This window comes from Sinocyclocheilus anshuiensis, unplaced genomic scaffold, assembly GCF_001515605.1.
Source record: "Sinocyclocheilus anshuiensis isolate Anshui unplaced genomic scaffold, SAMN03320099.WGS_v1.1 scaffold631, whole genome shotgun sequence".
Classification (NCBI taxonomy): Eukaryota; Metazoa; Chordata; class Actinopteri; order Cypriniformes; family Cyprinidae; genus Sinocyclocheilus; species Sinocyclocheilus anshuiensis.
In genome coordinates this window covers 1,391,521-1,418,621 of record NW_015548268.1, presented here as the reverse complement: position 1 = coordinate 1,418,621, position 27,101 = coordinate 1,391,521, and the positions used below count along the sequence as shown (strand labels likewise).

Here is a 27,101-nt window from a genome sequence, read left to right as displayed (position 1 = left end):
CTGGAACAGGATGAAATATCAGTGACTCAGAAACTCCTAATTTTCATATTGATGGAGTTTGTTCTTATCGCTGGAATTGGATTCTCCTGCTTTACGGACACGATCATGGGAACGTTTCCTCCGTTATCCTGTGAGGCTGATTCACATGGATGCAGACAGACGGCAGTGATCAGATGTTCAGATCTGAATGAAGCGTGACTCACGGTTAACATAGCTGCTAGCTGAGTCAGTCTGGCAGGAAGCACAGGCTAATCAACATGACTAATTGAAACACAGATGCTGCAGGCTGTGAAAAACACCCAGAGAATTCAGCTGCTGCGGATTCCTTCACTTCTTTGGGCTTTAACATTGTTCCTTTTTGGGTCATTTTAAATTACACCATTCTGTAGGTAGACCAGATAAAAATATTAATAATACAATAAAAGGAAAGGCAAGGAAAATAAGTAAAATTGGTATTATTTGACAGTAAATTTTGTTAATGCATTAGGAATCATGACAATCAAATAAATCATGACTATAAAAAATGAAGTATGGAGAATAAAATATGTAAAAAAAAAGAATAATAAATAAATAAACCTGAACATTAATGTATTACGTATGTTAATCAATTAAAATAAACTATAATCTATTTATAAATTAACATGTAGATTAATTAATCAGTGCTGTAAATTATTTTATAATTATTTTTTATTATTATTATTAGTAGTAAATTTTTAGTAGTAGAATTTAAATGAATTACCTTATAATATTATTAAAATGAATAACCTTATTTTAAAGTATTAGCCACATTTAATCGATGCCCAGTGATAGGGGGCGCTATAGCTTAAGAAAATTAATAGAATTATGCTACGTTTTGATCTGATTGATTATGATTGGGCTTGTTGGTCTCTATCAAAGGCTCTCTCTCTCTCTCTCTCTTAGGGATGGGCGATACCTCTTATTTTATTTGCGATCCGATACCGATATTTTCAAGCCCAGTATTGCCGATACCGATACCTCTAAACTAAACTGATCTTTTAAATTATTAAAAGAATATAATCAGTAATTATCCTCACTTAATATTAGATTTTAAAGCCATGTTTTTTAACATTTCATAGGCCTTTTTTGTTTACACTGTCAGAAATGAAATATCCTATAATTGTATTTTAGCCCTTTACTGGGGCAGTAACCTCAAAGGTGCAACTATACCCCTGAAAGAGAGCATATTAGTGCCATACAAGTGTGCGTGCTTTAAGGGTAGATAAGTTACAAAGGTGCACCTTTGAGGATACCTCATGAGAAATAAACATGGTGTTACATAAGTACTAAATGCATTATTATTATTATTACCATGGTAAATTTGTGGTTACTGCAGTTTTAGTACAAATACTTTACATATATTTTTGTAAAAGGCTGCCAGGCTGTTGTACTCCTAAAGGTGACACTTTAGCATATTTCTTTCTGACAGGTTTATTAACAGCAATTACAGAACATGACACAATCCATTTGAACTTTTAACAACCAGTTTAAATAAATGTACTTGCACAAACTAGCCAATTTAAAATAAATATTACATGTTCACAAAAGTTTGGGGTCAGTAAGATTTTGTAATATTTTTTTGTTAAGTCTAATGCTCACCAAGGCTGCACTTATTTGAAAAAGAAAAAAAAAACGTAAAAGCAGCAGTATTGTGAAATATAACAATTAAAATAACTATTTTCTATTTTAATATATTTTAAAATGTAATTTAAAATGCATCTGTGATGCGCAGCTGGATTTTCAGCATCATTACTCCAGTCTTCAGTGTCACATGATCTTCAGAAATCATTCTAATATGATGATCTGCTGCTCAACAAACATTTCTGATTATTATTGCTGCTTCATATTTGTGTGGAAACCGTGATGCATTTTTCAGAATTAATGTTATATATAGTAGCAATGTTATGTAGGCTAATGTAATAATGTGGCAATGGTTTCTATAGATCTGCTTGTGCTTCTGATGCTTTTGGGAAACGCAGCCCTATCTGAGCAAGCACTGAGCCATGCGTCAGCAGCGACCGCTGTCTGTGATTGATTGCTTCTGTCTTTCAGCATTTGCGTGTTCCGATCAGCAGGAGAAATGCTTCTATCCTACACAATTATTCGCTAATATACTTAGAAGTTTTTTTATGCACCGAATTTCTTGATAAATAAATAAAATTAAAGGTTAAAAATGCACTTGAGAATCGATATTTTTATGCGAGGATCAATCCTTTTCTCTCTCTCTCTGTCTTTCTTCCCACACTTTCAGCATTTGTTGTTGCTCCAGCGAATGGAAAACAGGTGTGTTTCCTCTGGATGTGTTGCACAAGAGTCTTGCAAGAGTTGTGTGTGCTGTGTATCACTGATTTACAGCAGCAGTGTTTGAGTTTTACAGATTCATCTGATAAACAGTTTCAGGCTATTTAGGACTGAAGAGTGAACATTTACAGAAATCTCCTTCTCTGTGTGTGTGTGTGTGTGTGTGTGTGTGTGTGCAGGGCTCGATCCAGCAGCTGTTGTTGACGGCGGATCCCAGCTCTCCAAATGAACAGTGTGAGGAGGACGATCCTTACGTGAGTGTCAGCAGATCCATCTGCAGATTCACATAAACACAAAAGATATACATCACTTTACATCAATAGGTAAAATATAATATAATATGGCACAAAATCAGAAGCTCCTAAAAAAAAAAGAGCAATTCTGATAATCAACCTCAGAAGGTCATGTTAAATATATGCATTAATGATGAGATTGCCCATAAAAGTTTTTTTTATTTTTTATATATATATATTTTTTAAAAAAGGTTAAAATTCAAATTATATTTACATAAATATATATTTTTTACAATATATTTTTGGCCAGTTTTGTATATTTCTGAAAATGTGTTTTAAAAATGTAAATATATTTTTAAACGCGTAATATATTTTGCCCTCCATATACTGACATGTGTTTAAAGCCAGCTACGTTCAAGATATGACAGCAGTTTATGCCACTGGTTACCGGTGTGCCTCACTAGTGTAAAGTCAGCCGCAGCTCACTATCACAGCTGGTGTAAGAGAGTCCTCTAGTGGCCACAGTAGCACATCACAGGCGTTTTGCTGTGCTGTGCAACACATTTACTGTAAAGCTCTGGTTTTATTCACGGATTTGGTTTCAAATGCTTTACACAGGACTTGTTGTGAAACGTGTTTTATTTGTATGTTTTATGTTTGCCATTTCAGCATTGCTGCTTGTGGGATTATTTTAGTTTAATGGCATTTTTGGTCCATTCTTGTAGTTTGTGAGTTAAAGTGAGTTAATTTTCATCATGTGTCTCCAGACAGCACAAACACACACTCAATCCCTAATGAACATGAACTAACCACTGACTGCATCATTCCAGGCGTCTGGATACGGCAGCGGTGACAGCATCTACGATGACACGGAGACACCAGACGAGGTCAAGAAAGTGCTTGAAGAGAGAGAATATACGATGGTGAGTGACACTGTCTAGTGCAGCAAACTCATTTATTTCACGGTAAAAAAAAACATTTCCTTTGCTTTTAGGACATTCAACTTCAGATTATGAGTACAACTCCATTCAAAGTTATTTTTTTATTTTAATCTATTTTATAATATTATATACGCTACTATTTATCTGAATAAAAGGCCTATGTAGCGATGATATCTTGATTCCACGGAGTGATTCTCAGGCTTCATTCCTGTATTGTCTTCGGTTGTCTGGTGTTTAGCCGGAGGATATAGAGTCCGGTCCGATGAGAGCGCCACCTACTGAATCTCCCTCGTTCTTCACTGAGACGGATGATGAGGACCTGGAGGAAGGCTCTGGAGAGGACATCATCATCATCAGCGGTCCGAAAGGTGAACGCATTCACAGAGTCATCTTCAGATCATCCCCTGTCTGTCTTTAATCCTGTCAGTCTCATCTCTCATTTCAGCAGTCGTCTGTTATTCACATGATATTTTCCTGAGCCCGAGTTTACGTGACAAGCCTTTATCGATGCTGAGATCATCTGATTTCTGGAGATTTTTCATACGCATTACAGTTTTTTACGATTGCTTAAGCACAATTTTGAAAACGGCCTGACATCATGATATACTTCTGTGTCTGATGTATACAAGTGTGTTTAGTGTTTTGCAAATCACTGTGTGTAATGTTTTGCAAATAGTGTGAAGCTGACAATGTGCTTACAGTTGTTCAAATCTAGCCTTGTGTTTTGCTCCTTGAGTGTAAGGTTTTGCTAATTGTTGGAAAAGTTTAATTTTAGTGTGTAAGCAATCGTAAAAAACTGTAATTAGATTTCATCATGATATCTGTTTTTCTATCACTGCAGAGCCGATCAGATCAGAAGGAGCTTCACAGGACAGAAATGTGAGTCCATCTCTATCACAGATTCTGTTCTACTCTCTCAGGCCTTCTCCGCAGCTGACTCTCTTCTGCTTTCTCAGGTCATTACCATGCAGAAAGGAGAGAAAGGAGAGCGAGGTCCACCTCAGGTCATAACCATGCAGAAGGGAGAGAAAGGAGAGCGAGGGCCCCCGGGGCCTCCAGGACCCGCCGCTCCACACACACCAGGAGAGCCAGGGCCCCAGGGCCCGCAGGGGCCACCAGGACAAGACGGCCAGCCTGTAAGTAAAGCAGAACCAGAGCGAAGCACACAGCACCTTCAACAATCACTGTGTGTGTGTCTGTGTGTGTCTGTGTGTGTGTGTGTGTGTGTGTGTGTGAGTGTGAGTGTGTGTGAGTGTGAGAGAGAGAGAGAGTGTGTGTGTGTGTGTGTGTGTGTGTTTTTTCAAAAATGTTTTAATTAAAAATATTTAAATATAAAAAAATATATATATATAATATAGTTAAAAACAGTAATATTGTGAAATAATATTGCATTTTACGATTTATAATAATTTATACTTGTAAGGCAAAGCTGAATTTTCTGTCACTTTTGATCAGTTGACTGCATCCTTGTTGAAGTATTAATTTCTAAAAAATAAAAATAAACAAATAAACAAAAAATGTAACTTAATTCAAGATATATTCTTGGATAATAATCTTCCTATGCACATTTGCTTTCTTAAATAAATGTACTGTATCTTGTTTAAAGGATGTTACTTTACTGGAAAACAGGACAAAAATACTAATGAATTAATTAATTGAATTGTTTGTTTCTTATTTATCTTTCGTTCTTTCTGTCTGTGATAGTTTAATACTCGCTGTGCAGTGAATGACTCACTGTTGCACACAATTAAACTAACAGAGAACGTCAGCTTCTGTTTCTGTGGACAGACGCTTGCTCATCACCACAGCTGCTTATACGTGGCCTGATGTTGGGGTAGACCTGTTGTGTAGATATGCATGTATTTTGACGTGCTGCAAACCTGTTATGGTGGTGTTTAGTTCACTTTTTGCGAGCATTGCTCATTTCGATGGCAGACTGTACACAGGGGTTTACAGTGTTTCGTAGCTGTGTAACTCTTTCTCTCACACACACACACAATCACACACGTGTCCCAGAGTCCGTCACATGTTCCACACGCTTAATGAGCTGAACCGGTTTCTGATCATGTCTCCGAGCACAAGAAACGGAAGCATGGTCAGATATTGTGCTGCATTAATGTTGATGTTGTTCTCTTACAGGGTGATCCAGCGAAAGATGGAGCTCCGGTGAGTATCTCCCCTGTTTCTGTGTAGATACTGTGTGTATGATAGAGTCTTGAGCTGTTGAACATTTGCCCAGGAAAAAAAAAAAATATATATATATATATATAGTTTATTTACCACACATTGAACCTGTTGTATACCTGATTTGAAAACCTTAATTTAAATACACTATTTAACGTTTAAATCACTGATTACAAGCATTACATCCTATTTACAGTAAAAAAAAAAAAAACACAAACCTAAACATAAAAAAAAAGAAAAAGGAATAAGAAACATTTGTTAAGAAATGTATAGTTTTATTCATTAGTGCTGCATTAAATGGATCAAAAGTGAGAGTAAAGACATTTATAATGTTACAAAAGATTTCTATTTCAAATAAATGCTGTTCTTCTGAACTTTCTGTTCATCTGTGAATCCTGAAAAATAAAATGTATCACAGTTTCCACAGAAATATTGTGCAGCACAACTGTTTTCAACATTGATAATAATCAGAAATGTTTCTTGAGCAGCAGATCAGCATATTAGAATGATTTCTGAAGATCATGTGACACTGAAGACTGGAGTAATGATGCTGAAAATACAGCTGCGCATCACAGAAATACATTACAGTTTAACAGAGATACACATAGAACACAGATATTTGGAATTATAATAATATTTCACAATTTTTACTGTATTTTCGATCAAATAAATGCAGCCTCATTGTGCAGAAGAGACTTCTTTCAAAAACATTTTAAAAACATTAGTATGTATTGACTTTTTATGTTTTGTTTTTATAAAGTTATCATTGATATATAGCCTTTGTGAAAGCTTTGCTTTTCGATGTGAAGTGAAACAGCAACAGATTTTTTTCTAGCAGCCTCAGGATGTGGAAATAGAAACCTAAATGCTTGAGAACTGTACACTTTATGTCTCATGAACTGGCTGTGGCCAAACCAACTCTAAACTCAAACTGAACATCAAGCCTTTAATGCAGCACGCTATCTCTGTATTTACTGCAGCAGTGGTGTACTCACGTCTCCGCTGGATGCTTCGCTCACATGTGTGCAGCAGAGCCCAGGAATACACGCTAATGTTTTAGTAACTGGAATCCATGCCTCATTATTAGTGAGTCACGGCCAGTGAAGTGTTGCTCAGTCTGTCAGCGGTCAGAGAACGTGAGCACCTGTAGGGCTAATTAAACCAGCGGCCCGGGGTCGTCACCGCACTGTCCTTCTGTCAGATCTGTGCGAGAGAGTGTGCCTTCAACAGCACTGCCTTATTCTGGACAAAACTAACATGAACACATTTGTTTTCCTCTCTTTCTGTCACGTACAGGGAGAGGCTGGACCTCCGGGATTCCCGGGCCTTCCTGGAGATCCGGGTCCCAAGGGTGACAAGGTATGACACACACTGGCTGATTATATTTTATAATAGCATGCCTAACAAACCTATAGAGTCTGTCAGTCAGGTTTCAGAAGTGAAATCTCCATTCATTTTCTCCATAGGGAAACTGTTTTTTTAACTATAACTTATAAACCGTTAAAGACAGACTTGTTATGAGTTCCAAGGTTGTTAATTGATGGCATATGCTTTAGTTGAAGCCATTAGACCACGTTATTTTAACTTATTTCAAATAATCATGTTTAATTTGAGGAATTTGCAGTGAAAACTACATTACCCATGATGCTGTGCAGAAATTCCACCAATCAGAGAGTCGCGGCTCTTTAGCTCCGCCCACTGTCATAAGTCATGGCAAATGAGTCTTCCTATGCTCTCAAAATACTGAAATATTTGTATATATGTATGCAAATTTTGCAACAAACTTAAAATATATTAATTGGTTTTTGTAGAATATAATCAACAGCTTTAAATGCATAGTTTTATATTTCTCCATCATTTTTAATTCGATTAATATCATTCGCAATGCTTCATGGGATTGTAGTTCTTCCTTCAATTAACCATTAATGTCGCAGTCTTGTGTCTTTTTGTCTCATGTTGTGATTCTGCTTCATATCAGAGTCTGTAATGCTGTGATTCTCCTCGTAGCTGGTTGGTTTGGTTCATGGATTATAACGCTTTAACAAAGACTTTTAAAAATCCCTATGGGAAAAATGAATGGGAAAAGACTTGAACCAGTGCTGCTAACATGATGAATTGGGGCCAATCATAGCAAACGATCCACGGTTTCCTGGCTTATGCTTTGATAGGGTGATCCTGGTGTGGGCATCCCGGGGCCGCCTGGACCTCCCGGACCGCCAGGGACATTCAAGTATCCGGTGTGTACCATAATATGTTATTATGTACATATTTATATAATCATGTCCATCATAATAGCAGATGGCCTGGCTGTAAACTCACTGAGCGTTTCCCACGAGCAGGACGGCATCGACGGCTCAGGATCAAGCGATCTGGATTTGGACAGCGACACAGAGCTGATACGGGTGAGTTATTACAGTCTGTTCAAATGAAGAGAGCTCTGGGTGCAAATAATCAAAGGAACTCTGAGACACTTAAATGATTTAACGCTGTTAAAATGAGACATGAGGTAGTCATGTGTAAGATGCACGGATATGAGTTGTCAGACAAAGAATTTGGTACTCAGATTAATTGTTAGTGTTTTCGGCTCCCACCAGGGACCTCCAGGGCCACCGGGGCCACCGGGCCGTCCAGGACCTCCGGGCCCTTCTGTCGGAGCTCAGCCGGGGCCGATCGGGCCTCCAGGAGCTCCTGGAAAAGACGGGGAGACGGGGAAGCCTGGACTCCCGGTGAGTGAGGATCAGTACTGGAGTTTAAACAGGCGCTTACAGACCCGCGTGTCAAACTGAGCTAAAGTTCATCCTAAAATTAAAAGTTATTATTTGCTCACCCTCATTCCTCATGAGTGAACAGATTTTCTTTTCCTGTGGAGTAATGAATGGAGAAAATGAAGCCATACAATAATAGAGTTTTGAGTCTTAAAGGGTATCGTACAAATATACTATATATTCATAACTGAATCAAAAGTGACAGTAAAGACATTTATACTGTTACAAAAGATTTCTATTTCAAATAAATGCTGTTCTTCTGAACTTTCTGTTCATCTGTGAATCCTGAAAAATAAAATGTATCACGGTTTCCACAGAAATATTGTGCAGCACAACTGTTTTCAACATTGATAATAATCAGAAATGTTTCTTGAGCAGCAAATCAGCATATTAGAATGATTTCTGAAGATCATGGTGATGCCGGAGGTTGAGCTTTGATGACGTTGTGTGTGTAAGAACACGAGGGACAGTCGGTTAACACTTTTATTGTGGCTGAGCTCTTCATCTCAGCAGGTGTTAATAGACTGAGCAGAGGCTTTATTCCGGAGGTCATCACACACACTGTGCTGCAGGTGATTGAGGACTGGTTCAGTGGGGCTGGATTTGAGCTGGTCTCAAGATGCTAAACTCAAACCACAGGCCAAAGGCAGTTGTTTCTCCCATCAGAAATCTCATTCTGCTTTCATCACACCCGTCAGAATCAAGTGTTTGTGTGAGGAAGGGTCATGTGGAAACCTGTCTTCTTGTCAGCAGTTTGATCAAATACATGCAGTAGTTTTTAGCAAAGCCCCATACTTCACTGTACTGTAGAAGCTTGTTTCCAACATGGGATAAAAAAATAATAATAATCAATTGATTTTTTATTTTACAATTCTGACTTTTTTTTGCAATGAAAAATGGCAGAATAGCAAGAAAAAAGTCAGAATTGAGACTTAACATCTGGCAATTCTGAGTTTATATCTTTTTTTTTTAAGTTTTGAGTTTAAGTTTGAGTTTAGTTTTGTTTTCTTCTGCAAATGGAATAAAATTTTTTAAAAACTTTTAAAATGTAACATTTAAAAAAAAAAGTTTAATAGTGACTTTTTATCTCAATTCTTTTTCTCGCAATCCTGAGTTTATATATAATTCTATATCTGACTCCATAATGCCATTTCTGGACAGTTTGAAGAGTTATTACAGTTCTCAGAAGCATTACATTACATTCTTATTGATTGAAGTAATTGTTCCCAAATGTTTTGTCTTGAGTGAAAATGAAAATTAATAGTTTTTTCCCCGAGCCGATCAGATAGCATTAATCCAATAAAGTTTTGGGATGAACACTGACCCGTAAAGCTGTGAATCGAGCACAGATCAGACGAGGGGTGATGATGACGGAGTTCAGGGTTAATTTCTTCTTCATATGAGCTGATATTCATCTGCTGAGCTCGTATGATGTTATGATGGGGAAACTGCCTTTGGAAAGGACAACACTATAACTCACTTCCTGTTTCCTGCTGAAACACCGTCACCAAAAGCCTCACGCTTCTCCTGAAAGACTGCTCAACAAAAGACTAATAACACCTGAGTCAAGAAATGAGAGTGTGAGAAACACACTTCAGATGAAACCATATAGACAGTTATCATCTGTCGCTATTAGTATTGTATTAATTATTAATATTAGATATATGCAGGAGGTCCTTATGTGGTGATTTCTCTCATTTTAGGGTGAAAATGGGCGAGACGGACAAACAGGCAAAGAAGGAGAGAAAGGACGGAAAGTAAGATATCTGAATATGAAACATGGCTTTTTCCAGGGGTATATTTTCTTGCATTTGTATTTGTCACCGTTGGTTGGTTTTATTGTTTATTTAAATCCTGTGTTCCTCTCTTGCTGTCTTTGAACATTTAGATGCATGATTATTATACATACACATTTAGTGAAGTCACACCTTCCGCAGATTATGTCTTTTTCATGCTTATAATGTTCTGATCTTCAGCCTTGTGTCGTTCCAAACCCTCCTGCAGAATCAAATCTGTTTCCAAACAGTGATTTTGACACCTCTCGTGTTTTTTTTGGCAGGGTGAACCAGGTTTACCTGGAATCATGGGACCAAAGGTAAAGTCATTTGGATCAGCTACTTGTCTTGTAGATTAACTACTTCAAATGATGAGTAAAAGAATTGTGAACAATCTGAGATGTATCATTAGTTTGAAGACTAGGCTGTTGATAACCTTAGAAGTGATCTTTGTCTGTCAGGGTGATGCAGGCCAGCCGGGGCTCCCAGGACAGACGGGATCTGAGGGCCCCAGGGGTCAGCCGGGCCCTCCGGGGCCTCCGGGAAAAGGCTTCAGTTTTGACATGATGGTGTGTTTCACAGACCTTCAGAGTCTATAGATTTAGCAGGGTTTTTTATTTGTTTGTTTGTTTATCTGTCCTTTCCTTTATATTTGTTTGTTTGTTTTTAACCATTTATTTACATGTGAGTGTTGGGTATTTTATTAAAGGAGTACAGATTTGTATTTGTTCATATGTTCACATGAACTGAAAGCTCTTGAAAGTGAATTTGAAGCTTGCGTTTGAATTAGTGAAATTAGGTGAATTTAGAGCCGCCTGTGGTTTTAGCCTTTGAATAAACGGTATTGTTTTTTGTTTGTTTGTTTGTTTGTTTTGTGGCAGGATTTGGAGGGGTCGGGTCTGGATGGAAGCAGTGGTTTCAGACCTGTTCTGCCCAGAGGACCACCTGTACGTACATTCACATTTACTGAGGCTTTTCTGGCTCTTACAGCTGAACTGCAGCTCATTCTCGTGCATATTCTCATCCTCAGGGTCTTCCTGGGCTCCCAGGACCTCCAGGGCCACAGGTACATGCACGATAGAGATCTGCACAAAATACAGAGAAATCTGGCGTGATCTATCAATACTGTAAAACCCATGATATGGCATCTGTTATGCGATTTTTACCTGGCATTACCTGGGAATCAATATTTAGACGATGCATATCTGTCTAAAAATTTATTAGTGTTAGAGATGCTTTAGATTTAATTTAAATGAACCCAACTCTACACTTTCAGGGGAAAGAAGGAGCCGTCGGCCCTCCGGGTGTTTCAGTGAAGGTCTGTGCTCCTCACGCAATCACATACACAAAAACATGCACACACACACTTCCACAACTGTTTCCATTCCCGCTTTCCAAAGGAAGCACGCCATTCTCATCCACGTGTTCCCCATTAGCCACAAAGTTCCTATCTTCAGCACATCTGTTAGGGTCAGTGAATGCGCCTCAGGCTTTGAACTCCTTCATAGTGTAATTCAAAGTAAAAATGCATTGTAATGGCTTTATATTACATAACACACACAGTTACAGAAGTTGGATTCAGGAAGTTATCAGCTAAATCGGATCCCACTTAATATAACACAAGTAAATTGCTCCCATGTTTAGTGGCAAACGTACTATCTGCCGTAAACATGATTAATATAGCTTCACAAATTCATAGAAATTCTGCACAGGATAACTATTTTATATATGATTTATTATATGCTATGTAAATATTATAAAACATGTGATGCTTGTTTGTGCAACACAGACATTCATTTAACATTTGATTTAGTGTTTAATGCTTTAATTTTGTGTAATCATTTCTCCTTCACTCCACTAGGGGGAGCCGGGCGCGAAAGGAGACGACGGACAGCCTGGGTCATCTGGACTGCCTGGGCGACAAGTAAATATATTAAACAAAATAGGCTGTATAAAATTATAGTCATTCTATTTCAGTCAATTTATGGATCCTTTTTGATAATAAAATACAGGAATTTGTTTTTAATTTGCTGTTTTGTAAACTTTTTCAGGGGGAAAGGGGGGAGAAAGGTGATATGGGTCAGAAGGTTTGTATCCAAATCACATTTGTCACGTGTCTCTCTCAGAGCCATCAGCTTCGATGCCAGTAGTTGATGTGTTTTGTGTTTCAGGGAGAGAGCGGTCTGGATGGAATCGGTTTACCTGGACCTCCGGGGCCTCCTGGACCAGTCATCAACCTACATGAGGTCCATTAACATGAGTCCATTAACATCTAGAATTTGTTTTAAATGTCACACTGGATTGATTTTGGAGATGTATATGCTAATTCCAATGCATTTTGAATGAATTTTGAATTGTTTTTCCACCCTCAGTTGATGATGAATGACACTGAAGGAATCTTTAACCTCTCAGGGATTTTTGAACCACAAGGACCATTGGTAAGAAACCACTCCCTAAACTTTTTTGTCTGTATGTTCATTGCCTAATCAGTATGGCTTAATTAATCTTTATCAACACCAAACCAGAAACGTCTTTTTGTTCATATTCGTACGCTAGTGCAAATGAAATTCACAAACCAGAACACAAAACCGCAAATCAGAAATGAAAACAGCAAATCCCAAAACACAAAAGATCAGAAAAGACAACAAACTGGAAAAGACAAAGTGAATCTAAATACAGATTGGCAATTCAGAAAAACACAACAGAGAATCAGAAAACACAATGAATCAGAAAACATAACGGTGAATCAGAAAAAACAACAATGAATCAGAAAATATAACGGTGAATCGGAAAACACAACAGTGAATCAGGAAACACAACGGTGAATCGGAAAACACAACAGTGAATCAGAAAACACAACAATGAATCAGAAAACATAACGGTGAATCAGAAAACACAACAGTGAATCAGAAAACATAACAATGAATCAGAAAATATAACGGTGAATCAGAAAACATAACAATGAATTGGAAAACATAACAGTGAATCAGGAAACATGACAATGAATCAGAAAACATAACAATGAATCAGAAAATATAACGGTGAATCGGAAAACATAACGGTGAATCGGAAAACACAACGGTGAATCAGAAAACATAACAATGAATCAGAAAACATAACGGTGAATCAGAAAACATAACGGTGAATCGGAAAACATAACAATGAATCGGAAAACATAATGGTGAATCGGAAAACACAACAGTGAATCAGAAAACATAACAATGAATCAGAAAACATAACAATGAATCAGAAAACATAACGGTGAATCGGAAAACACAACAGTAAATCAGAAAACATAACAATGAATCAGAAAATATAACGGTGAATCAGAAAACATAACGGTGAATCAGAAAACACAACAGTGAATCAGAAAACATAACAATGAATCAGAAAATATAACGGTGAATCAGAAAACATAACAATGAATTGGAAAACATAACAGTGAATCAGGAAACACAACAGTGAATCGGAAAACATGACAATGAATCAGAAAACATAATGGTGAATCAGAAAACATAACAGTGAATCAGGAAACACAACAGTGAATCAGAAAACATAACAATGAATCAGGAAACATAACAATGAATCAGAAAATATAATGGTGAATCAGAAAACATAACAGTGAATCAGAAAATATAACGGTGAATCAGAGAAAAAAAAACAACAACAGCGAATCAGGAAACAGAGCAATGAATCAGAACAAAACAACACTGAATCGGAAAACACAACAGCGAGTCAGGAAACGCACCAGCAAATTATAAACTTGTATTTAGGGTAAATTAAGCCTGCTGACTGGACAGATACAGTGTCATGTTTTTGCACCACACTTAATATGAGTATTGAACCTATTGCTGGCTCCCTGCAGTGAAGGCCAGTTAGAAATGTTGTCTGACATTCTTCAGCCATTCTGGATGTCATCTTGCTTCATTATTAATACTATCATAAAGTTATTATGAAGATTAACTTTTAAAGTCAATGAATGAACTCCAGATGGAAATGCAATGAAATTTAAAACTCACATTTAACAAAAATATAGTCATTTGTGTGGTGGAATATAAGTTCAGCAGAAGCTCAACAAGCATGAAATATCACTTGTCATGAAATATGAATTGTCTTGAAATATGGCTGTCATCTTATACTTGTACTTTTGGCCATAGTATTCCAACTATTATTTTTCATTATATTTCTCACTGCTTTTAATTCCCAAACTGCTCTCATTCTATTGCGAAAACAGAAACGCTGAAGATAGACGGGCGTAGAGATTATGGTACAATAGCTGCTCAAAACCACACGCTCGCTTCACGGAACGCACAGGAATGTAAACACACTGCGGTTTAATTACATATTTACAATAAGTCGAGTTGCCTGTGAAATTGTTTTAAACAATTACGACACATTAGCTTTGCATTATTGCATAATTTACTGGCACTGACGAGCAGAAATGAAGTGAAATAAACAGAGTTCTGCGCATCATGTGAAAGGTTCCTCAGAGCAGAGCTTTCTGCTTCAGAGTCAAATGCTTACAGTTCTTTAGACTTTATAATATAATACACAAATCCATTAGAGCTTCCAAATGTGCTGTGCGGTTTAAGATAATAACCCTTCGCAAAAACACACTCTATATTGTGACGTCTCAGTGGAACATTTAACTAGAACAATTACTGGAATTCAGTAAGTGTTTCAGCAATAGAAATTAAGTATTTTTTGAAGTTAATGTAAGTAATTATAGTTGAAAGCCTTGGTTTGAGAACCATGAATATTTGTGTGGTTTTTGCACTTCAGAAAATGTTTAAATCTACTTTATAGGTTAATTATCTTACAGCAGCGGTGACAAAATTATTTTGTTTTATTCCACCAGGGACCAAGGGGTCTGAAGGGTGATACCGGGGCCCCGGGGGTTCAGGGGCCTCCAGGATTAATGGTAAGTTAGTTGGAGATGCGTCAGTACAGCAGGTGTGTATGAGTATGTGTGTGTGTGATTTGAGAGAAGAGAAAGCGGAGCATGCTGGTGCTGTCTGTTGGCATGTAATCAAGAATCTAATCGTTTGAGGTTCAGCACATGCAAACCTCTCGAAACACTCAATATCAGACCACACATACAGCACACACACTCAGACCACTGACAGCAGAACTGCTTCCATTCAAAGGTTCAGTATCTGATTCATTTAATTCAGTCAGTCTCAAAGTATGATCACTCATGGGCCACGAAAAGTTCCTAGTGATTTAAAATGATAAAAAACACTCAGCAGAGAAACATAATGACTCCCACACTAAACACACACATGTGCACACACATACATGCACATGCACACACACATACACACACACACACACACACCACACACGCACTCTCTCACACACACACACACACACACACACGCACTCTCACACACCCACACACACACACACGCACACACACTCACTCACACACACACACACACATGCACACTCACACACACGCACACACACTCACACGCACACGCGCGCACACACACACACACACACACGCACACACACTCTGTGTATACAGTGAGTGTGTGTGTGTGTGTGTGTGTGTAATTCAAATAGCTGCAGAGGTTTGTGTGTGTATCATATTCTGATTTCATAGATTGTTATCAGAAGTTCTTGTCATTGCTGCATATGGATGTGAGTGTGTTTTTAATTCTGCTGTGTGTGTTTCGCATGAATTGCTGCTGTAGGGTCAGAAAGGAGAGCCGGGGATTGTGTCTGGAGTTCATGCGCCGCAGGGAGCGAAAGGACTGAAGGTCAGCGATGACTTCTTAGCCGTCACAGTCCTCTAACCGCTGCATTACTCAAGACCAAACCTCTCTGAGACAGTTCAGATAGACGGACATGATTAGTAAAGCATTTATTTGATTATTTTCTTTGATTCTCACAGGGAGACTGTGGCGTTCCTGGAGCTCCAGGTCAAACGGTGAGAGGAAGATGTTGTGACTCATTTATTCAACTTTGACTCTTATTATTCATTATGAATGTTCCAAATGAAAGTTTAGAGGGAGTGTGTTTAATTAATCTCATCAATGATCAGAAAAATATAGTTATTTACATCATTCTCCGACTATTTTTCTGGCGTTCCTCAATTTTCCTGTAGAAATTCGTTTTCTAAAACTTGAATTTCTCACAGTTTCCAGCATCGTCATTTTTTCTGTCCACATTTAAAACAAAAATACCACAAGAAATGACAAATCACAGCCAATCAGTGCACACTTGACATTTAATATACAACTATGTGAAATGGACCAATGAGAGTTCCCTGTGGGCGGAGCTACACAACACAATGCAAATCAGCCTTTTCGATATTTTTCTGCAATTCTTACAACAGTCGGACTCCTTTACTCTTTTACAATTCATCTGTGTTTTTCCCGTTCCGGGGGCTTTGCTGTTTGCGTACAGCTGCTTCTGTTCAAAAAGTTTTGTGCTGAAGTGCTGAGGCGAGAGCAGACGACACTGAGCTCTGCACCTGTTTGTGTTAGTCTGCATTCCTGTGATTTCTGTCTTATGTCATCACATGCAGGGCCCCATCGGACCCGCTGGACCAAAGGGCGAGTTTGGATTTCCAGGACGTTCAGTACGTTACCTAAAATCATAAACCTGTACATGCAGACTCAATATACAGTATACAATATCTGTCATTAACTGCATTAGTGGACATTACAGCATTATATAACGCTTAACAAGATTAACAGTGATGTTCAAAAGGTTGGGGTCCGTAAGAGTATTTAATGTTTTTGAAAGAAGTCTCTTCTGCTCACCAAGGCTGCATTTATTTTATCAAAAATACAATAAAAACAGTGAAAAACAGCTGTTTTCTATGTGAATCTCTGTTAAACTGTAATGTATTTCTGTGATGCGCAGCTGTATTTTCAGCATCATTACTCCAGTCTTCAGTGTCACATGATCTTCAGAAATCAGTATAATATGCTGATTTGCTGCTCAACAAACATTTCTGATTATTATCAATGTTGAAAACAGTTGTGCTGCACAATATTTCTGTGGAAACTGAGATACATTTTATTTTTCAGGATTCACAGATGAACAGAAAGTTCAGAAGAGCAGCATTTATTTGAGATAGAGATCTTTTGTAACATTATAAATGTCTTTACTGACACTTTTGATCCATTTAATGCGTCCTTGATGAATAAAAGTGTTAATTTCTTTAATACCCCAAACGTTTGAAGATATGTATATACACAGTGTGTTATGGTTGTAATTATGGATGTGATGCTGTGTTTCTTCAGGGTCGTCCAGGAATTAACGGCCATAAGGGTGAAAAAGGAGATTCTGTCGGTTTACCTGTGAGTTTATATATATGTTTATATATATAAACATATTTTTCACCCATTTTCAAATGAAATGGCACTGATTACTACAGTAGTATGTCATCGTTTAGCAGCCTTGAAGCTCATGCTTTGTCTGTCTTGAAAGTTTTAATACATTATTGTTTAAAAAATTTATATATGGATATGGATATTTTAAATGGCACTTCAGTAACAAAACTAGATTGTTGAGCTCTCTGTTTCTCAAACCATGTCATGTCTTTTCCCAAAAATGTACAAGAACCAAAATGCCAAACGAAAAAAAATCAAAGTATATTTACATTTAAATTCATTGAAACTGCACTCACCCTCAGGTCATCTAAGATGTAGATGAGTTTGTTTCTTCATCCGGTTTGGAGAAATGTAGCACTGCATCAGTGTCTCAGCAATGGATGCTCTGCAGTGAATGGGTGCCGTCAGAATGAGAGTCCAAACAGCTGATAAAAACATCACAATAATCCACAAGTAATCCACAGCACTCCAGTCCATCAACTGTTGCTTCTGGCCAAAATACATTTTTATGGATATGTTTATTATGGACTATGGACTCTATGGTATTTTAGTTAAAAATGTCTTAATGCTGGATTAGTTTCAGCTTTTGTCTTCTCCAGATGTTAACTGATGGACTGGAGTGCTGTGGATTACTTGTGGATTATTGTGATGTTTTTATCAGCTGTTTGGACTCTCATTCTGACGGCACCCATTCACTGCAGAGCATCCATTGCTGAGACACTGATGCAGTGCTACATTTCTACAAATCTTATGAACAAACAAACTTATGGTCTGAGGATGAGTACATTTGCAACAAATTTACTTTTTTTTTTGTGAACTATTCCTTTAAAGTGAGCCTCACTGTCTATCTCTACATACTCTACAAAAAAGAAATGAGCAGTTTTATCTAAAAGATCAAGGATGTGCAGGGCAGTTACACAAACTGCATAACAACAGCAAAAACAACAAGTGTCTGTAAGCATTTAGAAGCGGAGAGCAGACTGTTGTGCTAATCGCTTTCCTTCATTAGTAAGATGGGTGCGTGTTGAAATCGCTTGCTCCACCCGTCTGCTGTAGATCTCCGGTCGATGATGTTTGGTAATAGTTTGTGATGGTGTAAATCGTGTATGTTTTGTTTTTGTCTGAAGGGCCCGCCAGGGCCGCCGGGGCCTCCAGGACGAGCGGGAATCTTCAGCTGTCCTAATGGAGTGAGTGTGTCTCTGTCTCTGTCTCTGTCTCTGTCTCATACACACAGATGCTCTGTGCTGTTGCTCAGTGTCACTTTCCCTCATGTTTCTGTAGACCGTGTTTCCAGTCCCTCCTCGACCCGGCTGCAAAATACCCGTGAGTGACTGATGTGTGTGACGCACTGTCTACAGCTCAATATCATCGTCATCATCATCATCATCGTCTTTAAACTCACTCTAACTCTCACTCTAACACTGCTCAATAATTATTCCTCCACATTTCAGTTGATTTGTCATAATTAAAAGTGAAGACCTTTTAACTAATGCACACTTGACCCATCTTAAGTGTAATGCACATTTCAACTGTCTCTGCTAATAACCAATTCATTAAGTGCATTTTACATGAACTTAATGGATGTCAAAGTGGCAAATATGTGATTTCATGCGTCATTATCTTTCTTTATATGACCATTTTCCCTTTATCTATGGCATGAGGTGCTGTTGTCCTTTTCAAGATGCGTTTAAGGACTGATATGGCTTATGGACAGTGCATTTATAGTGTTTATGTATCGTATATCTCTCAGCATTCCTTCAGTGCAGCCGCTGTATGTTGAGACTCACAGAGTCAAAGCAAAGCTCCAGTGGCTGTTTCTGAGTCAGTGATTTCATAGTAAACACACGTTATGTTTGAATAGTGATGCATGCTGTGGATAATGATCTAAAATGAGCACATAATGCAGCTGTAATCTCAGATTTGTGACTGTTTTATCACTCTGTAATTGGACATATGAAGGCTGGAGAGTTGTGCATATCCCAGCATTCAGTGCGTATGGTCCATAACCACACAGGCATCTGTATGGCAGTCATTTCAGCATGCTGCATGTCATACGGACAGAGGAATGCTCATGATCATGCTGCTGGTGTGCTGAGGACATAAACGCTTCATGCTTCTCCGGACTCTACTGTGTTCTCGTATGCCATGATCTCAAAATGGAACGAGCATTACATGTTTGGTTTTCCGAATGGAAAAGTTTTAGTTGTTGCTTGTTGTGCAAGACCTTCACAACAACACCTGAGCATCTGCTGCTGAAATACTTCATCTCATGAACATCAGAACATGACTGACCTTTCCTCTGTCTTCCATATTCATCCTGTGTGTGTATTCACATCCAGATGGTTTCTGTCGTATTGAATTAACACTGTTTCTCACCGGTTATATTAACACTTATTTGTCTTTCTTTTCTGTTGGTAAGGTTAACAGTGATTCTACACAAGGTGAGTTTTAAGAGATGTTTTCTGATTATCATACACTACTGATCAAACGTTTGAGCACTGTATGATTTTTTTTTTAAGAAATTAATACAATTACTCATCAAGGATGCATTAAATTGCTCAAAAGTGTCAGTAAAGAGCTTTGTTACAGTAGATTTCTGTTTCAAATAAATGCTGTTCTTCTGAACTTTCTGTTCATCTGTGAATCCTGAAAAATAAAATGTATCACAGTTTCCACAAAAATATTGTGCAGCACAACTGTTTTCAACATTGATAATAATCAGAAATGTTTCTTGAGCAGCAGATCAGCATATTAGAATGATTTCTGAAGATCATGTGACACTGAAGACTGGAGTAATGATCCTGAAAATACAGCTGCGCATCACAGAAATAAATTACAGTTTAACAGATATTCACATAGAACACAGTTGTTTTACACTGTAATAATATTTCACTGTTTTTACTGTTTTTTTTGATCAAATAAATGCAGCCTTGGTGAGCAGAAGAGACTTCTTTCAGAAACATTAAAAATAATGTACCAACCCCAAACTATTGGATGGTAGTGTTTTTAGCAGTACAAAATAATCTTCACTTTTTGTCTCACTTTTCTTGTTCAAACGAATTCACATTAGAATCAGATCAGATTATTTTTGTCATTTTTTACTTAGAATGAATCAGGCAATGGTTTTGTCTGCTTAATGATTACTCCTCTATTTTGCTTAAATGTGAACTTGAAGAATGTACTTTCTACAATCTGTAATTTTCAAAAATAACTATTTTCATTTTTAAAATGTCAAATTTTAATGTTACATATTTGGAATAGTTTTTGTCAGTATGATCGGTTTGCTGGTGTTGTTCTGACGGTTTGTGTTGATTGTGTGGTTCTGACCTGTAGAGGGCGCCAGCAGCTCATCGTCTGGACAGGAGAGAGATCTGCCATCATCATCATCATCGTCCTCCTCCAGTATGTACCTGACAGTCACATCACACCACACCTTCTTTCCTGGAACAGCTTGACTTTGAGGTGTTTGTTGTATGTCGTTCTGAACTCACGCGTGTTTCTAATGCTCTGATCTGTTCTCTCATAGGCGACACACTGGGAACCAAAGTCACGGTGAGTTTCATCTAGACATTCTTCATCAGACATTCTCTCACAGATATTGAGAGCGTTTCAACATTGATTAAATAGAGACTGAGGAACTGCATTGACCTGTTGTTGTTGAATGCATGTCTTTGTCAGGCCGGTAAAGGTGACCAGGGTTTCAGAGGAGAGAAAGGAGAAGCTGGGATGCCAGGGCTGCCGGGGAGATCAGGTTCAGCAGTGAGTGACATATATATATACACATCAATTTATATAAGATCACTGCAACTGAAAGCATTACATGACCACTAATTATGTCAGATCTCCATTAGACTCTAGAAGAGTTGCATTTATTTTAAGCCTATAAAGCTACTGTATCACATTTGATCATTAATTTCTAAAGCTCTAAATGATCAACATGATCAAACTTTGCTGTTTCACACAATCTACTCCATGCCTTCTGTCGTCTGATTGATAGTTCAGAGTTCCCTTTCAGTCGGTCACTTCAAAGTTGTGTCCAAGTTCCAACACTAGGGGTTGCACGTGGGAGCCCAGACACCTCTGACATCATTGAGAAAAGGCCAATGAAATTGGCGAGCAGAATTTGCATAGCCGGCCATGCCCCAGATATCCGGGTATGAATAGGCCAGTGTGGCATTTGCTCACTCGTTCTGTTCTTCGGAGCCAATGTAGCATCTCTTTTGGAGATTCACCTCTCAATCTCCTCGATCTATGGCACAAGCAGCAGTTTCTCCCTTGCTCATACACAGATAAGTGTAGTGAGAGTACCCCTGGGTGCTTCAACGCCGATCTCTGAGAGCAAATTTCCTCCTAAAAGAGCTTCACCGGTGGATTTGTGTGTGTTTACAACATGCCTTTCCATCCATGCCCTTCTGGTTGCGGTTTGTACGTCTCACCCTCTGACAGGCACGAGCTGCGCCCATGCTGAAGCAGATTTTGTGGGTGGTTTATGTCCTTTTGTGAGGACATGGCTGTCAGCATGGTGCGCTCAGGGCTCACGTTCTTTATCACCACCCTTGACGTCGGTTCAGCGAAGGGATATAAGGGGGTCCTCCGATGCAGAGAGAGCGATCGTGGTGCATTTTGCGTGAAAAAGGCTGCCACCTGCTAGGGCAGTCCGAGACTCCCGTCAGACAACAGACTTCTTCTTGGGAGGGCTATGTCCACATTAGTGGCTCAGAAGTGCCACCTGTGGTTCAACCTGACGGGGATGTGGGTTCTGAGAAAGTTTGCTTTCTCGATGCCCCTATTTCCCAGGTTGGTCTCTCTGGTGACACCTTCGGAAGAATTTGCCCAGCAATTCTCGACAGTCAGCAAGCGGGTGGAAGTATTCTGCCTCGGCTTGGGTCGGGTTCTATCCTTGGACCCCCAATGTAGCAATCTCCGCCTGCTTGTCGCCGGGGACACCCTGCAAGAACTGCACTGACCCTACCGGTGGTTAAGCCCGACTAACGGCTATCTTCTCGCAGCCAGGTGACACCACCAGTTCCCTCTCAGAGAAGTGGGTGCTCACACCTTCAATTGTCTTGTTGACTGGCTTCTTTGCCCACTTTTGAGACTTGGTGGGTGTACACAGGGACATGTTACCCCATCACCCAGTCCAAATGGGCCTTCAGGTCAGCTGGGAAAAGAGTAAGTTCTCCACTGGGTAGAGCACCTCTTTTTTCAGTATGAAATTGGATTCGGTTTCCAGGCAGCACATCTTGAGGAGGTCTGTGCTCCAACAGTGCTGAGTTGCTTGGGGGTTCCACGCACGGAATAGCGGTTACTCTTGAATTATTAAGAGGCTCCTGGGGTATGGCATCCTTGATCGCGTTATGCCAGCAGAAGATGCTTATAAGACTGCTTCAGTGCTGCCTGTATGACCGAGTTCTGAGATGAGCATGGCTCAGTGACTCGCACCATGTGGCTTTCACACGAGGTGCTGTCTCATTCCAGTCCTTGGAAGGACCTCTGTTTCTATGGGAGGGTGTGCCTCTAGATCAGTGTCCAAAAGCACCGTTCTAACAACGGATTCCAGGATAGGTTGAGGTGCTTCATGCAATGGGCATGCAGCCTTAGGGACCTGTTCGGTTCCTGCCTGCACGGGCAGTCGATTGCCCAAAAGTTGTTGGCAGTGCTTTTTTCTTGGGTAGGTCTTGACAGTTGATCCAGGACAAGCACGTGCTAGTTCGGACGGACAGCTAAACTTAGGTTTCTGCAAATCACTCACATTCTGGGTGACCTCATTTGCCCAGCGGAATCACTCTTGCGATAGGTTCCTCTCCGAGATGAGTGGAGGCTCCATCCCCAGACGGTCCAGCTGATTGGAATGATTCAGTCATGCACAGACACATCTGTTGCCTCACAGGATTCCTCATTTTGCCCATTGTGGTTCCCAATCTGAGACCTCCCTCAGCATGGACGCACGGGCACACAGCTGGCCTGGGGGCCTACGCAAGTATGCATCTTCCCCAGTGAGCCTCATTGCAAAGGCACTATTTGGCACCCGTGCCCAGATCTCTGGAATCCCCATACTCGGTCCCTCAACGGGATGAGCTGGGATTAGAGGTCTTTCCCCTACAGTGGTGAACACTATCACTCAGGCTAGAGCCCCCTCACAAGGTGGTTATATGAACTAAAGTGGCACATTTTCATGAGGAAAAAGGCATTCTTCCCAAGGGAAGGACCCGTGGAGATGTGGTATCGGATCAGTGCTGTCCTTGTTCCAAGAGGGCCTGGACAGACACCCTTCTGCATTTACACTCAGGGTGTATGTGGTGAGCCACGGACCTGTGAGTGGCAGATTGGTGGGGAAGCACGATCTGGTTATTAGGATCTTATGAGGTGCGCAGAGGTTGAATCCTCCTAGAACGTGCCTCATCCTCTCTTGGGATCTCTCAATGGCCTTGAGGCCTTACAGAAAAAGATCCGTTGAGCCTTCCAGTCAGTTGAATTAGTTCCTCTCTATGAAGACGACTTCCTGACTATACTCACTGAGAAGATGAAAAATCTAAGCCCTCTCTACATTATTCTGAGACCCCGGCCTGGATGCATGCCAAAGATTGCCACTACTCCCCTTATGGACCAAGTGGTGACCCTGCAAGCTATTCCTTTCAAGGAAGGAAATTAATTAATCCACTGCCCTTTTCCTAATAAAGACTCAGTGTTTACCTAGACCGACAACTGGTCTGTCGCCTGGTTCAGTGCTTGGTAGGTGTCCCCACAGAAACCGTCCCTATGTAGAACTCCCTTTTAGTGAGTCCATAGGTTGTATCTCGGTTACATATGGCAACCCTCATTCCCTGATGGAGGGAACAGAGACATTGTGTCCCTTATGCCAAAACTCTGAACTGCTTCTGAGCGGGTTGAGATGCTTTTAAATAAATGGCTCACCCAATTCATTCAAAACGTGCATTAAGAAATGAAATGCCGCTGTGTGTTGCTCGGAGACGAACAGTTCTGCTTTGTCTTTATTTTTTCATTGGCAAAATTGAGCAAAACAAACAACATTGCATCTAAAATAACACAATATTAACTTCTTATTTACTGAACTGTTGTATAAGATCAGTATCACATTTGCACTTGTGTGATATTGCACTTATTGCTCGTGTGATATTGCTTAACTATACGATGTAAATATGAGATAAAAACTCAAACAGGGGCATTTTTGCCCCTTATCTTGAATTTTAGGGACATTCTAACTATATTCTCTAGGCTCCATCACGCTATTTTCACCGTAATTAATTAATCTAATTAACAAATTAAATTACCAGCCCTAATATATATATACGTATATATAACAATAACTACTAAAAATGACCAAAAAAAATTTTTTTTAATGACTAAATCTTTAAATAAAATTAAAACTAAAATGGAAAATATAAAAATAAAAACTGATTGAAAATATTAATCAAATTATAAAAGCATCTCAATGATACTAAAATTATACAGGTAATATATGGTTATACATTATGATATATTATGAATAAAAAAAAAAAAGACTAATTCACAAAAAAAAAAATAATAATAATAATTTTAATTTTAGAAGCATTGTTTGCTCACTAATTTCCATCCACATGCTGTTAGTATTTAAAATACATTTTGAATAACTGGAAGATCATTTTTATTACTGGTTGAACTATTCCTTTAATTTTACCAAGTCTGGTGTTTTTTAGTCAAGATGGATGGCTTTTCACATGTACAGTAATGCTGTGAAATGCCTAATAATGTTGGTTTTGTCAGCAGGGACCTAAAGGAGAATCTGTTGTTGGACCCCCTGGTCATCCAGGACCACGAGGACCCCCTGGTGCCCTGGGTTTCGGGAGAAGTGGCATCGCTGGACCTCCTGGACTGCCAGGGCCTCCCGGACCTCCTGGACAACACGGATCTGGTACGAAAAACCTTAAAGTATTTGACATTTCAAAAGTCTCTTGTATTTTTTTCTCATTTTACAAATCCACGGTTATCTTCAGCCCAGTCCATGTCACTAAAGCCAGCAGCCCTTTCTTAGGTGCGGGTCATGAGGTTCACATGTTTATTTGTTTGAAGCCGTCCTGATGTCCTGCTGTGACGCAGGAGTGATGTGTTGTTGATGTAAGGTTATGAGGGAGCCCCTCAGATGCTCCTCCCTGCTGAGCGTCCCGACAGCTCTTCATCTCACCGTGAAGAAGGCAAACACTTCTGCTGCTATCACACTTTGATATGCACAGACGCTCAAGAGTTCATGTTGTTTCAGGCGTGATGATCCCTGGCCCTCCTGGACCCCCTGGGCCCCCGGGACGAGCCGCTGAGGCCTCCAGTGCCGTGAGTGAAAACACAACACTAACAGTATCATCAAACGTGTGAAATACATCAGTCATTTACTTTAATGTCACTCTGCTCGAGTGTCCTTATGCAAACACTGAGATCCTGAGATGTTCACAGCAGTAAATGAGGTCAGTTTTCAGAATACAGTCATATTTCTCGTAGGATATCTCAAGATGCTCATACTTGATTTTGGCCTATGAGAACAACCTGACCTGGGCTGCTTTATCAAACATGCTCACTTTCATTCAGAAAGATGCACTGCTTAATGCATAATAATGCGTTCAGGTCCGCTTTGACCCGGAAGAGATAGATAATTTATAAAAATGTATAGTTTTTAGTAAGGGAATGAAACTTTGCAAATGCTTTAAGTCCCTTAAATGCACATCATTTAATCATTCATTCTGAATACATTTTAAATACTTTTCAGAATAAATTCTGAATTTTACAATTAATGTTTAAAGAGATATAACCAATGAAAAAATGTTACCACTTTTTGCATCTGAAAGTGAAAGTTTATGGAAGTAAAATAATTTTTTATTTTGTTTTTGTATGAAGTAATATCTTGATCTAAGATCTTGTTTTGTGTTCCATGGAAGAAAGAAAGTCGTGACAGAATTTCTATATGTATTTCACTGTAATGAATGGCATGTTTTCCTGCAGGTCAGGAAGTATGTGAGTCTGCAGGCCATGAGACAGCAGTCGTCTGTGCTCGAGGACGGGACGCTGTCTTTCGTTATTGACACTAGTAAACTCTATATAAAGGTTCCAGGAGGCTGGAGAGAGGTTCAGGTAACTCATACCAGCTGTCAACAGTGCTCATCATACTCTTCATATTTCAGAGCTTATGTTGAGTTTCTCTCAGCTAGAAGTGGTCAGTTTTCATGTGGAGTTTCTTCCGCAGCTCGGCGGGCTGATTGAGATGTATTCGTCCCCCGTCCTCTCACAGGATGATGTAAGGACTGCATTTTGGTTCTCACTGAACACATTTTATTGGACAAAAAAAGTTTTTTAATATGGAAAAGTCTTTTTAAGTCTTGTGGCACTCATTTACAGTGTGACTGTTTGTGTTTCTGTGTTCCCCTACAGGCTGAACCCCTTATTCTGACCCCACAAATCAGCCACACACCCAAAATACACACCGGAAACGCAGTAAGTGTGTGTGTGTGTGTGTGTGTGTGTGTGTGTGTGTGAGAGAGTGTGTGTGAGT

The 27,101-nt window shown here is 39.2% G+C and overlaps 1 protein-coding gene across 4 annotated transcripts in view; it reads left to right on the top strand.

The window, feature by feature from the left end:
- LOC107655707 (collagen alpha-1(XV) chain-like) overlaps positions 1–27,101 on the top strand; it is a 58,674-nt gene that overhangs the window by 24,368 nt on the left and 7,205 nt on the right. For 2 of the 4 annotated variants that reach the window (XM_016443284.1, XM_016443282.1), the window contains exons 4-39: positions 2,499–2,573; positions 3,383–3,475; positions 3,732–3,861; positions 4,335–4,372; positions 4,450–4,629; positions 5,633–5,659; positions 6,974–7,036; positions 7,846–7,914; positions 8,017–8,079; positions 8,272–8,403; positions 10,146–10,199; positions 10,502–10,537; positions 10,679–10,786; positions 11,099–11,164; positions 11,248–11,283; positions 11,494–11,535; positions 12,079–12,141; positions 12,269–12,304; positions 12,389–12,463; positions 12,590–12,655; positions 15,076–15,138; positions 15,917–15,982; positions 16,117–16,152; positions 16,753–16,806; positions 17,477–17,533; positions 18,694–18,753; positions 18,848–18,889; positions 19,986–20,007; positions 20,900–20,968; positions 21,093–21,118; positions 21,245–21,325; positions 25,331–25,478; positions 25,824–25,891; positions 26,555–26,683; positions 26,796–26,846; positions 26,981–27,043. In XM_016443284.1, the coding sequence (XP_016298770.1) occupies positions 2,499–2,573; positions 3,383–3,475; positions 3,732–3,861; positions 4,335–4,372; positions 4,450–4,629; positions 5,633–5,659; positions 6,974–7,036; positions 7,846–7,914; positions 8,017–8,079; positions 8,272–8,403; positions 10,146–10,199; positions 10,502–10,537; positions 10,679–10,786; positions 11,099–11,164; positions 11,248–11,283; positions 11,494–11,535; positions 12,079–12,141; positions 12,269–12,304; positions 12,389–12,463; positions 12,590–12,655; positions 15,076–15,138; positions 15,917–15,982; positions 16,117–16,152; positions 16,753–16,806; positions 17,477–17,533; positions 18,694–18,753; positions 18,848–18,889; positions 19,986–20,007; positions 20,900–20,968; positions 21,093–21,118; positions 21,245–21,325; positions 25,331–25,478; positions 25,824–25,891; positions 26,555–26,683; positions 26,796–26,846; positions 26,981–27,043 (2,487 nt within the window). The remainder of the gene's footprint in view (positions 1–2,498; positions 2,574–3,382; positions 3,476–3,731; positions 3,862–4,334; positions 4,373–4,449; positions 4,630–5,632; positions 5,660–6,973; positions 7,037–7,845; positions 7,915–8,016; positions 8,080–8,271; positions 8,404–10,145; positions 10,200–10,501; positions 10,538–10,678; positions 10,787–11,098; positions 11,165–11,247; positions 11,284–11,493; positions 11,536–12,078; positions 12,142–12,268; positions 12,305–12,388; positions 12,464–12,589; positions 12,656–15,075; positions 15,139–15,916; positions 15,983–16,116; positions 16,153–16,752; positions 16,807–17,476; positions 17,534–18,693; positions 18,754–18,847; positions 18,890–19,985; positions 20,008–20,899; positions 20,969–21,092; positions 21,119–21,244; positions 21,326–25,330; positions 25,479–25,823; positions 25,892–26,554; positions 26,684–26,795; positions 26,847–26,980; positions 27,044–27,101) is intronic. The other 2 variants (XM_016443285.1, XM_016443283.1) reach the window with 2 other exon arrangements.